Here is a 14386-nt window from a genome sequence, read left to right as displayed (position 1 = left end):
GGAATAATATATTATATGATAGGTTCGTCACTGTTCGTTATCTTCACCTTCATATGATGTCCCTGTTTCCATTTGCATCAAATTGAAGTAAACTCAAATTTCAGAGGTCGATATCTTCCTTCTCCGACAGATTAATCATTTTGTCTGTTTCCTACTTTGAAACATTTTTGTACGAACATTTTATTGTCCAAATTACTAATTATATAGTAAATTTTACAGTGATTTCCGGTAAATGCAAAATGAGTACGTTAGCAAACCAGGCAGATCCAAGGCGGCCGAATAAGATAACAAGGTAACTGTGAAACCTGTTAAACATAAAAGGGTTGTTTTATGTATATTTAGGTTTAGTTTACCTTTTGGACGACTCAGAATGTTAGACGCATGACTATGTCGTATAGAGGAAATTCGAAATTTGGTAACAAGCGCCGCGCTGTCACATAATTAGTTCCAGTGTAATTAATCCATTTTAAATATTATTTTGTTTTGTTGAAGTTTAATAAATCAAAAGTAATTATCGTTTTCAGGTATAAACCCCCACAAGCTGGCACGCCATCTGATGACCCAACTCCAGACTACATGAATCTTCTGGGCATGATTTTCAGCATGTGTGGACTTATGATGAAGGTATTTTCACTGTAGGGTTTTCTGTAGAATTTTGTTAGGGCAAGTCATTGATTAATTGTGCACCCATGGGACTAAAATCCCTTTTGCCACTTTTACCCGGTTTGAATCACGATATAAGTTTTTCCATCATATCTAGAATTTTATAATAATTTTTTTTTCATATTCCATGTCATATGTACTTTCGCTATATAATATGTAATCTGTACATGAATCTGTATTCATCATGCATCACTTATATGATTTAGTAAATAAAAGATATATATTCATTTGAATTTGGTCTGGCTGATTGAAGACCTACAGAAGACTTACAAAAACATGGGCTACATACATCAAAACTAAATATGATTTTCTAATCAAACATGTCTGAAATATCTAATAAACACAAATTTTTTGGATAGAAATAAGCTTAAGGAGGTACTCTATATCGTCATAATGGCTAACTTCCTTTTAAAACTTGGATGAAAATAAAAATATCAGCTATATATGTCTGCAGAACTGTAGATTGCAGGTTCAAGATCAGCCTGGGTTTTAGATTTTTTTCAGATTGCTGTCTACTAAAACTGCATTTTTTGTTTAGATAAAGTAAATTTGAAAGTTTTCAATTTCAAAATATTGTTGTACATATCCTCAACTTTTCATCCATATCAAATTTCTCTGGTGTAGCATACCTCCTTAAAGTGAATTTTTAAAGCTCGGTATGGGGAATTATGTATTTCTCTTAGATGAGGCCAAAAATAAAAATTGATTTGTTTGATGTACTCCGACCGACCCGTCAAATTTGCTCCTACCCGATCATTTTTTTTCAGCAATTTTAAATTTCATTTTTTTTTGGTTCCCTTGAAAAATAAAAAATTCTCCTTACTTTAAAACTAAATATTAAAAAATTTCATGACATTAAAAAACAAACAAACAAAAACACCTACCTACCGACCCACCTTGAAAAATGTGGGTCGGATTACATCAAACAAAAATATTTTTAATGATGGCCTGACCTAGCACAAGAATGATAACTTGCATAAATGTTCTTTTAATTTTTTCCTTTGTAAAAAAGATCAGAAAAATGTTTCAAAATTCTATATTAAAAAGTAAAAGAAATGATTAACAATTGAACACTGATATATATATATTTTATATATATATATATATATATATATATAATAAATGTATATATATTATATATAATATGATAAAGAAAAATTTGAACACCAAAAAAAACTCAACCGGTTTCATTTTCAAGAGTCAAATAACTCTTGAAAATTGAAAATGAATCCGGTTGAGTTATTTTTGGCATATATATATATACGCAAGTTATCATTCTTGTGCTCATGACAACTAAATTTTCATGTAAATACAGAATTTTTAGATTTTGATGGTTACCATGGCAACAATTTATATTTGCTATATCCATATTTAGAAGATTTACAGTAACATTAAGAGCTAGAATACAAATAGACAGACAGACCAAAAACTATAAACACCCCCCCCCCCCACCCTCCTGTACGGATCTTTCAAGATACGGATCCACTCTGACTTTTATCGCATGTAATGATGTTGAACGTAATTTGTTGGGCATGTCACTTCCAGATTACAATAACAACTAAGTAAACAAGCATGGAATACTTCAATTGCTATAAAAAAAATTACATTTATTACATGTATATAAAAGAAGATATTATGAAAGTTTATTTCAGCAAGTTTATTGATATATAGATTCAATCATATTAAGGTATATTTGATACTGCTAGATGTTGAATTCCATATGCAAAAAGGTTAAGATTTTATGTCATCTAGCTCATTAATTAACTTTTCTGTAAGAATTTGAAATTCATCACAGATTTAGATAATAAATGTATATTTTACAAAGGTTTTTCTGACAGGATCCAACATCTGTAATTAAACCTTATTTTGTCATGAACAAGAATGGTTATATCATTCGTATAGAAAAAGGAATTCCATAAACATTTTATTTATGTTCTTTTTAAAGTTGAAGTGGTGTGCCTGGGCAGCTGTGTATTGTTCTTTTATCAGTTTTGCTAATGCCAGAACATCAGAAGATACCAAACAGATGCTGAGCAGTTTTATGTAAGTTGTCAATAAAAGACAAACAGCCTATGTACACTGCTAACTGTTTGTCATAAAATCTTCATAGTTTTAAGTAATGTCCTAGATTTGTTCTGTTTTCTTTCAATTTACAAAAATATATGTATTATAATCGTTAATTACAGTACTTAGCAAAATAAACATATTTCCCAATGCTAGAAGGTATGATGAATCAATGCATATTAATGCTTTGTCAGATATTTCATCACCTAAAATTTCTCCACTATTGATTTGAACCTGCTGAATTGCATGGTTCAACATGTTTTTAGCTCTTCTGAGCCGAAGGCTCAAAGAGCTAATGCTATGGCCATTTGTGCGGTGTGCGTAAACTTTTTAGAAAAAGGGCTATAACTCAAGAACCCCTTGGCCAATTCTTTTCAAATTTGTTACAGGGTATCATTGGCCCAAGGGCTTTCATACATACTAAATAGAGGGATGTGACCTTTTAACAAGGGGAGATAATCAGGAAAATACAAACAAAAGTAGTGGTTGCTAAAAAATCTTCTTCTCAAGAACCACTGGGCAGATTATCACCAAACTTACACATAAGGATGAGGATATGTTGTAGATTAAAAATTGTTCAAGGCATTACCCTGGGGCAAAGGGCGTGGTCTCAAGGTCACTTCAAAGTTGACCTAAATTTATATTTCCTTAAATCTTTGATATTTTAGTCATTATAAGGACTAGGATCATCAAATTTTGACAGTTGATGCATCTTAGGACCTTGTGTCAAGTTGTCTCAAAAGTAGGTCATGGTGACCTACTTTTTGAATTTTGCAGGTATTTATTTTAAAATTAATTTTGATGCATATCTTGGACACTTTGAAGCCTATGATCATCAAAACTTGTCAGTTGGTGGATCATGGGACCTTGAAATGCGTCAACTGAAAAATAGGTCACCGTGACCTACTTTCTGAATTTTATGGCTTATCATTTATTGATATATTTTAAGTTGTTATTTCAAATATCGAGAGGTTTAGAATCATCAAATCTTGTAAGTTGATGCATCTTGAGGCTTTGAAACATATCTATAAAAAAGTAGGTCACAGTGACCTACTTTTTGAATTTTGCTGATATTCAAATTTCACATTTTCAATTTTAGATGCATATTTTGGGCACTGTAAAACCTAGGATCATCAAACTTTGTCAGTTGATGCGTCTTCAGTCTTCGGTTTGTGTCGACCGAAAAGTAGGTCACCGTGACCTACTTTTGGTATTTGACAGCTAAATTACTATATTTCAGACACTATTTGACCTACAATCATCAAACTTTGTCAGTTGATGCATCTTGAGTCTTCGGAGTGTATCGACCAAAAAGTAGGTCACTGTGACCTACTTTTGGCATTTGACAGTTATATTTATATATTTCAGTCACTAATTGACCTACAATCATCAAACTTTGACAGTTGATGCATCTTGAGTCTACGGAGTGTGTCGACCAAAAAGTAGGTCACCTTGACCTACTTTTGGAATTTGACGGCTATATTTATATATTTCAGATACTATTTGACCTACAGTCATCAAACTTTGTCAGTTGTTGGGTCTTGCATGTTTGAAGGGTTTCGACCTAAAAGTAGGTCACCTTGACCTACTTTTGGAATTTGACGGCTGTATTTATATATTTCAGATCCTATTTGACCTACAGTCATCAAACTTTGTCAGTTGATGGGTCTTGCATGTTCGGAGTTCGCTGACCAAAAAGTAGGTCACCATGACCTACGATTGGAATTTGACAGCTATATTTCAATATTCAGATACTAATTGGCTTAAAATCATCAAACTGTCAGTTGATATTTCTTGGGTTCTCAAAATGTTTAAACCAAAAAGTAGGTCACATTGACCTACTTTTTTTGAATTCTTAGGATTTAACTAAAGATTTAGAATACTAAGAGGCTAAGAATTGAAATGGTGGAGTTGTACAATTTATCAGAAGAGCGATTCTAGGCCCTTGGGCTTCTTGTTATCCTCTAATGGAAGGACATTTATTGGATTTGATTGATTAATTGTTAATTGATTAATGTCCCTCTCGAGAATTTTTCACTCATATGGAGACGTCACCATGCCAATGAAGGGCTGCAAAATTTAGGCCTATGCTTGCCGCTTACGGCCTTTGAGCAGGGAGGGATCTTTATCGTGCCACACCTGCTGTGGCACGGGGTCCCGCTTTTTGTGGTCTTATCTGAAGGACCACCCCATTTAGTTGCCTCTTTTGACAAGCAAGGGGTACTGGGGACCTATTCTAACCAGGATCCCCACAGAACTATTAGATTTGACATATTGACACTGCCACAAAGTTTTGTAGGGTATACATGTACATAGGAATTACATGGTCTATATTTCTCTGCAGTTGATGTCTGCACTTAAATATGGCTCGAGGATGTAGATATGGTCCACTTAATCATTTCTTTTGGGTGACAGTGTTATTGTCTCTTCATGATTCCTCCCCCTATTACTCATTGAGCAATTAAATAAATTCCCTCTGTCATTGGTTAAAATCTTGAGGTGGCATGTTAGGCTAGTTCAACTTAATTAGTAGATTATCATCCAGGGTCAGCAAAAAGTATGGGGCGGGTGGGAGGATTTTATTTTTAATTTTTATTTTCTGAGAAAAATATTAAAGACAAACGATTTTTTTTTCAACCGATGCGCATCACCAGGTGAAAATCAATCTAAAAGTATGCTATTGATTCACTCCCAATTGCAAATATAGATTTTAACATTAAGATGGAGCAGTGAGCATTCCATGAAATATCAGAGGAAAGCTTGCTCAGGCAAAATTATGGGATTGTCCGTATATCGTGCGAAGTGAGAGGTTTGATTTTAATCAGACTGTCTGTGTGTCTATCTCTCAAACCCTAGAACTTTATAGCAGTAAAAGATGGGATTTTCTTGTGTACAGGTGTATCACAATTTTCCTGATGCCATCAGAGCCAACACGTTCCTTATAAAACTCTAGTTGTTAATTGTACATTTCCAGGTTATCAATATCAGCAGTTGTGATGTCCTATCTACAGAGTCCACAGCCGATGACTCCGCCCTGGTAGGTGGGGAAGACTGAGGGCCCTGCTCCGATTGTTGAGCGAGAACTATATAGCCAGTGTGCATGAAAAACTGCGAGAGTGACAAACAAGAGGGACAATTCAGGATTATTCTGTGAATTTTAACAATTACCAGTGATGAAATTGACAGAGTTTTGTGTAGAATGATGGATAGATGTTTTAATAAAAAGCATTCTTTGTATGATATTTCAAGTAGAGTATACACATATGCATTAAACAACATTCATGTAAAAGGGATTGCATTTGTTTGTCATTTTATACCCAATAGGTTTTGATTTCATGTAGATGATTTATATATAAAAATACATCTATTCATTTGGTGCAATAATTCAAGATTTTTAAACAAATATTGTCCATAATGAATCAGATATATATTGCACATATTTTGCCTTGTATTAATATCTCCCCTCTTACAGGGGGAGACATGTTGTTTTTGTACTTTTCGTCCATCCGTCTCACAAAATCTTGTGAACGCTTCTCCTCCTCTATGGGTTATCGGATAGACTTGTACAATGCTTCATTGCCATTTGTAGATGTGCATATTGTAGGGACAGGAGAATCTAATTATTTTCCTAAAAGTTATAGTGGATCTAAGAGGGATGGAGGATGTAAAATAGTTTGTGAACACTTCATTTTCCTATATGGCTTATCAGATAGACTTGAAACTTTGTACAATGCCTCATTGCCATTTATAGATGTGCATATTGTACAGGGCAGGAGGATCCAATTATTTTCCTAAAAGTTATAGTGGATCTAAGAGGGATGGAGGATGTAAAATAGTTTGTGAATACTTCATTTTCCTATATGGCTTATCAGATAGACTTGAAACTTTGTACAATGCCTCATTGCCATTTATAGATGTGCATATTGTACGGGGCAGGAGGGTCCAATTATTTTCCTAAAAGTAATAGTGGATCTAAGAGGAGTGGAGGGTGTAAAATAGTTTGTGAACACTTCTCCACCTATATGGCTTATCCGATAAGATTTGAAACTGTACAATGCTTCATTGCCATTTGTAAATGTGCATATTTGTGGGACGAGAGGATCTAATTATATTTGAAAAGCTATAGTGGATCAAAGAGGAGTGGAGGGTGTAAAATAGTTTGTGAACACTTCTCCTATATGGCTTATCTGATAGATTTAAAACTTTGTTCAATGCTTCATTGTCATTTGTAGATGTGCATATTGTTGGGACAGAAGGATCCGATTATTTTCCTAAAAGTCATAGTGGATTCAAGTGGGTTGGGGGATGTAAAATAGCTTGTGAACACTTAGAACTCCTTTATGGCTTATCGGATAGATTTGAAACTTTGTACAATGCTTCATTGCCATTTGTAGATGTGCATATTTGTGGGACGGGAGGATCAAATTATTTTCAAAAGTTATAGTGGATCTTAGAGGGATTGAGGATGTTAAAATAGCTTGTGAACGCTTTTCCTCCTATATGGCTTATCTGATAGACTTCAAATTTTGTACAGTACTTCAATGCCATTTGCAGATGTACATATTGTAGGGACAGGAAGATCCAATTGTTTTCCTTAAAGTTATAGTGGATCTGAGGGATGGAGGGTATAAAATAGTTTGTGCACACTTTTCCTATGTAGCTTATGGGAGTTCATAATGTAGCTGCTCATGCTTTTTTCTCCATACCATGCAGTACATTAAGGGGAGGATATTTCATTTGGGGAGGCAAGTACATAAATGGAAAACAACTCATCTTTTTCAACACTGTGTATACTTGTAATATATATATTACACACACACAAAGAGAGTGTACAAATAGACATTCGCCTGTTCATTTGTATGCTCTTATCTTCACTAGTTCCAAATTTAAGCCAAATTTCTAATATGATATTTATAAAGTTTGCTGCAATGGTACTGTTTTTAAGAAACTGGTTTTCAGAGTCAACCCAAGATCTTTCCAAGGGTTATTGTAAAAGTCTCATACACAATTTTAAGTCACATATAAAATTTCAGTGGTACATGTACAGTACCTTGCATAAAGCATTTGGTTCCGTTTTGTTTTCAAGGTTACAGTAATGTCAGATCTTATAAAATCCATGTCAGATTTAAGCCTCTTTTTCATTTGATTTTATGAAGTTTCAATAATGGTTGAATAAAAGTATTGATTTCTATTGTCTTTCAAGGTCAAATAGAGTAAGTCAAGGTCATTGTAATTGAATTTACTTGTGAACAAGATATAAGGTACATTATTCTTCTGATTTTTATCAAACGTTAAGATCTGGGTTCCTTGTGGCCAATTGTAAAAAGATCACGGGTGCTGGAAGGGACTTCGGAAACTCCTAGTTGTGTATGACTCTAGTCTAGGTCAAAAGTAAAGATGCAGTATTCAAGTGATGTCTTGCAGTACAAAATTCATACAAGTTCTGAAACTTATGTAACACTTTCCCTTATAATTCACAAAAATTCCATACAGCATAGATAAATATCAAGATTGTTTGCTCTGAATAATGCCAGATAGTAAGAGAATGTTTCACTTTTCAATGCCCTTGTTATATTCATTATATTGAATTATCCATATTCAAAAGAAAGCTTTATGTTACTGTGATCAAAATTGTAACGTCCAAACATGGGTATGAGTTTGTCATCCTCGGACCGTGTTTACACTTTTCTAAAATAGATATAATGGATATTATTATACTGTAATCCTCCTTGTAATTTGTGCATGTTGTCTGTAGCATGTAACACACTACATTGTATTAGCTGACCTTTCACAATCTTAACATTTTTATCGTTTGGACATATACGTTGCGCGACGTATCGAAAACTGGGGAGTGGATGGAAGATCTAATTTTAATTAGATTGGTTATTAAATTATCGTTAAATTTACAAAGCTTTCAATAGTGGATACTTGCCATTTTGTGTTCCCATTTGAGGACGAATGCTTTAAGAAGGGGGGCTGTGTAACGAAATCATACTGCACTTCCCGTAATATACCTCTAGAATAGTAGAGATCATTCTAACATCTATGAAATGGCCTAATTCCCGCTTGAAAGCGATGTAAAATAATGAAATCGATGTACTTAATAATAACCGAGCTTCGTCCCGAAATTCCTCGTTCATTCTCAAGTGCCGAATTTTATCATATCCATCCAGTTATTATTACATATGCAGGTGATCATCTATGTCTACCACCTATGTTGATATTTATATGCTTATCCAGGGATATCGCTACACACACGCAGATTCCCTTCACTACGTATAAACAATACACAGTCAACAACCTTGTAAATGGCGGCTAACACTAACACGCCATGATGTCATACAATCGAGCCCGACGTCAATAAAAAGGCAAATGACAGATGTAAAAGATCACTTCTGATATCGGCTCTGTACTGCTAACATTCCAAAGAGGAACAAGCATGGAACAGCCTCTTCAGTCCCGTTGGGTAAAAATATAATTATTTATAACTGAATAGAGGGAGCTGAATAAATTATAAGAGCTGAATTATAAAGTTGATAATCATATTATATTGGATGCAGGCACAGATCCAGAAATTTTTTCCAGGGGGGGGTCGAAGTTATATTGTAATTTTTTTATCTTTGCAAATTCCGGGGGGGGGGGGGGGGGTCCGGACCCCCCAAACCCCCCTCTAGATCTAGATCTGCGCATGGGATGAAATTAATGGTAAAGGCCTGAATGAGTGAAGGATGGATATTTTTGTAGGGATGGATATTTTTACTTGGATGTAAATATTTGCATAGTTGGAAATAATTGATGTACAACTGTTAAAATTGATGATTTCACATTTAAGCATATTTTGTTTATTAAAAATAATTATGTTTTCACAAATCCTGACTCGTTTTATCCTTTGCCTGGTATACAGATTTGGAAAGACCCACGAGTAGAGTTTTACATAACATAAATACAACATCAAAAATTCAACAATGTTAGAAATTCAAAGTTTTGACTCGATAAGCAAAAACATATGAACCTAGTTTGCCAGCTTAATCTATTGATCTACAGGTGGTGACAAATTTGAAAAGGACAAAGATTATATATCTATTTTTGCATTAATGGTGTACTTCAATTTGAACAAGAAATGTATTAGAAACATACACACACACACCCATGTGGCATTATTGAAAAGGATCATATTTTCTTAAGAATGTGTGGAGTGATAGTGAAAAATATGGGTTATCAACTAGTTAGGGGCAACCATAATAGAGAGTTTGATATCTCAAGATACTGAGCAGACATTTCCAAATAACCAATTATTTGTATCCTGATCTTTTGATCTGAAAACCAGGTGGCCATTTGCTCTTTAGGGGGCATCTGAGTACCAAGTTTGATGTACATGTATGTCAAGGAAATTGCTCTCATTTACAAGATACTGAGTGGATAATATCTTATTAGATCCAGTTTGACCCATGACCTGTTGATCTCAAAATGGATACAGGTCATCTCCTTTGGTAGAGCCAGTGTACCAAGTTTGACATCTGTCAAGCAAAGCCTTCTTGTGATACCATATAGCGGGTTTATTCCGCGAGTCTAAAATTTGTCGATTTGCTGGTTCAAAAGTATGCCAATAATTTTGGCGGACAGGGAAGAGTTGTCTTTCTTTCACATACTGAAGTTGCAATGGGTGCATATTTGGTGACTGAAATTTTGGCGGAAAGCTATCTAACCGCTAAAATAAGCCAAAATTATAACTCGGCGTAAAAAACGATATGCAGAATATATCATACTATGCTAGTTTGACCCATGACCTTAAAAATAATAGGGGTCATTTACTCTCTAGGGGCAACCACTGTACCAAGTTTGGTGGTTACTATCATGCAAGCAAAGGTTCTTTAGATATTGAGCAGACAATATCTTTGTCCAGAGAACTTTAACTTTTGACCTCAAAATCAATAGCAGTCATTATCTCCTTATGTAGAACCAGTGAACCTAGTTCAATGTCTGTCAATCAAAGGCTTTTCAATATATTGAGCAGACAATGTCTTACTATGTCCAATTTGATGCTTGACCTTTGGACCACAAAATAGATGGGGTCATTTACTTCTTATGTCTGTCAAGCAAATGCTTCTCAAGAGTGGACAATATTTCATGTACAGTTTGACTTTGACCTAAAAAAATCAATAGGGGTTATCTATTTCTTAGTAAGAAATAGACGAAAAGAAAGACGCCTTTTACCAGCAACTACAGGCAGTCTTGGATAAAGCAGGGAAGAAAGATATGACAATACTTATGGGCGACTTCAATGCAAAGATCGGAGCTGATAACAATGGCTAGAATGAAGTCATGGGCACACATGGAGTTGGCTACATGAACGAGAATGGCGAGAGATTTGCAGACCTATGCTCCCTTAACCAGCTTGTAATAGGAGGAAGCATTTTCCCTCATAAATGGATTCACAAGGCCACATGGAGATCCCCTGATCATTTTACAGAAAATCAGATCGACCATATTTGCATCAGCAAGAAATTTCGAAGAGCATGGAAAGATGTCAGGGTGATGAGAGGAGCAGACGTTTCATCAGACCACCATCTGCTGATGACGGCAGTAAGACTGCGCCTCAAAAAGTTTAACAACATGACAAACATGAGGACAAAGTACAACGTGAGTGTCCTCAAAACAAAGGAAGTGAGGACAGCATTCCACCTCAGCCTGTCCAACAGATTCCAGCCGCTACAAGACCAGCTAGAAAACAATGATACCAACATCGAGACCCAGTGGCAGCACATCAAGAAAGTGTGGCGAGACACATGTGAAGAAGTTCTCGGCAGAAGAAAGGCTCAACACAAAGAGTGGATATCTGTTGATACCAAGAGGAAACTGGAGGCGAGGAAGGAAAAGAAAGCGGCACTGAACACAAGCCGGACAAGAGCAGCAAAAGCAAAAGCTCAAGAGGACTACACAGCTACAGATAAAGAAGTCAAGAAAAGCATCAGGAAAGATAAACGGGATCATATAGACAATCTGGCCAAACAAGCTGAAGAAGCAGCGGGACAGGGAAACTTGAAAGAACTGTATATGGTCACAAAGAAGCTCTCCAACAAGTTCCAGCAGACAGACAAGCCAGTGAAGGACAAGAATGGGAACCCTCTCACAACAACAGAAGAACAATTGAAGAGATGGGTAGAACACTTTGGAGAGCTATTAAATAGACCAACACCAGATATGCCTCCAGACATACAACCAGCCAATGCAGACCTCCCTATCGACTGCGACAAGCCAACAAAGACAGAGATCAGGAGAGCAATTACCACACTTAAGAATGGAAAAGCAGCAGGGCCTGACGAGATACCAGCGGAAGCCATCAAAGCTGATACAGAGACAGCTGTTAACATCTTGCACAACCTCTTCAAGAAGATCTGGGAGGAAGAGAACGTCCCAGAGGAATGGAAAGAAGGCATCCTCATTAAGCTACCAAAGAAGGGTGATCTGAGGGACTGCAGTAACTACCGGGGAATTATGCTCCTGTCAGTGCCTGGCAAGGTCCTCAACAGGATCCTTCTCGAGAGGATGAAAGAGGCAGTGGACCCAAAGCTCCGTGACCAGCAGGCTGGTTTTAGATGCAACAGATCATGTGCTGACCAGATAGACAGTCTGCGCATCATCATCGAACAGTCACTGGAGTGGAAGTCACCCCTCTATATCAACTTCATCGACTACGAGAAAGCATTCGACAGCGTGGACCGTGAGACACTGTGGAAGATACTGAGACACTATGGAGTACCCGAGAAGCTCGTCTCCCTGATCCGTAACACCTACCAAGGCATGACATGCAGGGTTACCCATACTGGCCAGATGTCCGAGAGTTTTGAGGTCAAGACAGGAGTTCGACAAGGTTGTTTGCTGTCACCATTCCTCTTCCTCTTGGTTATTGACTGGATCATGAGGACTACTACATCAGGCAGGAATAATGGTATACAGTGGACACTCCTGACGCAACTCGACGATCTCGACTTTGCCGATGACCTGGCTCTCCTTTCGCACAACCACAGTCAGATGCAGGACAAAACAACTCACCTTGTAACAACATCAGCAGGAACAGGACTCAAGATCAATTTGAAGAAAAAGAATTGATGAAGATCAACACCACTGTCCAATTACCAGTCACAGTTGGTGGTGAGCCCATCAAAGAAGTTGAGTCTTTCATCTACCTGGGGAGTGTGATGGACAGACAGGGTGGCACAGATCGCGACATCAAGTCAAGAATCGGCAAGGCACGAGCAGCGTTTACCATGCTAAAGAACATATGGGCCTCAAAGAACATACGCATTACTACCAAACTGCGGATCCTCAACTCCAATGTTAAGTCTGTCTTGCTGTATGGAGCAGAGACATGGAGAATGACCAAAACAACCCTGCAGAAGATCCAGACATTTTACAACACCTGTCTCAGGCGCATCTTCAACATCCGATGGCCTGAAAAGATCACAAATGAAGAACTATGGAAGAGAGCAGGGCAGGAACCCATAGACATACAAATCAGACGTAGGAAGTGGGGCTGGATTGGACACACCTTAAGGAAGCCACCTTCCAGCACCACACGCCAGGCCCTGACCTGGAACCCACAGGGTAAGAGAAAGAGGGGACGTCCAAGAAACACCTGGAGGCGTGACTCAGAAGTAGAACTAAAAGCGCAGGACATGACCTGGCATGACGCCACAAAAGCAGCCCAGAATCGTGTTCGTTGGAGGACTGTCGTAGATGGCCTATGTTCCTCACGGAACGACAGGCCTAAGTAAGTATTTCTTAGTAGAAGTCGGTGTATAAAGTTTTAGGTCTGTCAAGCAAATGATTCTCGGGATACAAGTGGACAATATTTCATTATGTCCAGTTTGACCTTGTGATCTCAAAATCAGTATATCTACTCCATAGGTAGAACCAATGTAACAAGTATGAAGTCTGTCAAGCAAAGCATTCTCAAGATATCGAACAGACAATATCTTAACATGTCCAGTTTGACCCTTGACCTTTAAACTTGTGACATGAAAATCAAAAGGGGTTATATATTTTTATGAGAATTCAGTTATGTTCTATGATTTCAAGCAAATGGTTCTCTATGGAGCGCCAAATTAACATAAACTCAAATAATTGAAGATATCTTCAATTATTTGAAGATATCATCAAATCATTTGATGCGCGCAACAATTGAATTAAAGATCTCTTCAAATAATTAATGATATCTTCAATTCTGAATTATTGTGCGCATTAATTGAATTGATGAGAGCATTAATTCTTCAGCTGATTTGATGCGCGCTTTCATTGAATTAATGATCTCTTCAAATGAATTAATGATATCAACAATTGAATTGATGCGCGCTACAATTCAATTGAAGAGAGCAATAATTGATATAATGCGCACATTAAATCAATTGATGAGAGCAATAATTGAATTGATGCGCGCATTAATTCATTTGATGAGAGCAATAATTGATTTAATGCGTGCATTAATTCAATTATTGCTCTCTTCAATTGAATTAATGATATCTTTAATTCATTTGAAGAGAGTAATAATTCTTTTAGAGAGAGCAACTATATAATTAAAGATATCTTCAATTCAACATATCCACAATTGAATTAATGATCTCTTTAATTGAATTGTTGCTCTCTTTAAAAGAATTGATGT

General features: G+C 36.5%; 1 protein-coding gene across 1 annotated transcript; it reads left to right on the top strand.

Annotated features, from left to right (window-relative positions):
- Nucleotides 1–184: 184 nt before the first annotated feature.
- On the top strand, nt 185–6020 carry LOC125669588 (PAT complex subunit Asterix). The gene is made up of 4 exons (XM_048904199.2): nt 185–292; nt 525–624; nt 2609–2706; nt 5702–6020. Exons 1-4 carry the CDS (start codon nt 240–242, stop codon nt 5766–5768), a joined length of 318 nt encoding a protein of 105 aa, XP_048760156.1. The 5' UTR covers nt 185–239; the 3' UTR covers nt 5769–6020.
- Nucleotides 6021–14386: the final 8366 nt, after the last annotated feature.

This window comes from Ostrea edulis, chromosome 4 (assembly GCF_947568905.1).
Source record: "Ostrea edulis chromosome 4, xbOstEdul1.1, whole genome shotgun sequence".
NCBI classification, from domain to species: Eukaryota; Metazoa; Mollusca; class Bivalvia; order Ostreida; family Ostreidae; genus Ostrea; species Ostrea edulis.
Note: the sequence above shows the minus strand (reverse complement) of the source record. Positions and strands in the feature narration are given on the sequence as shown.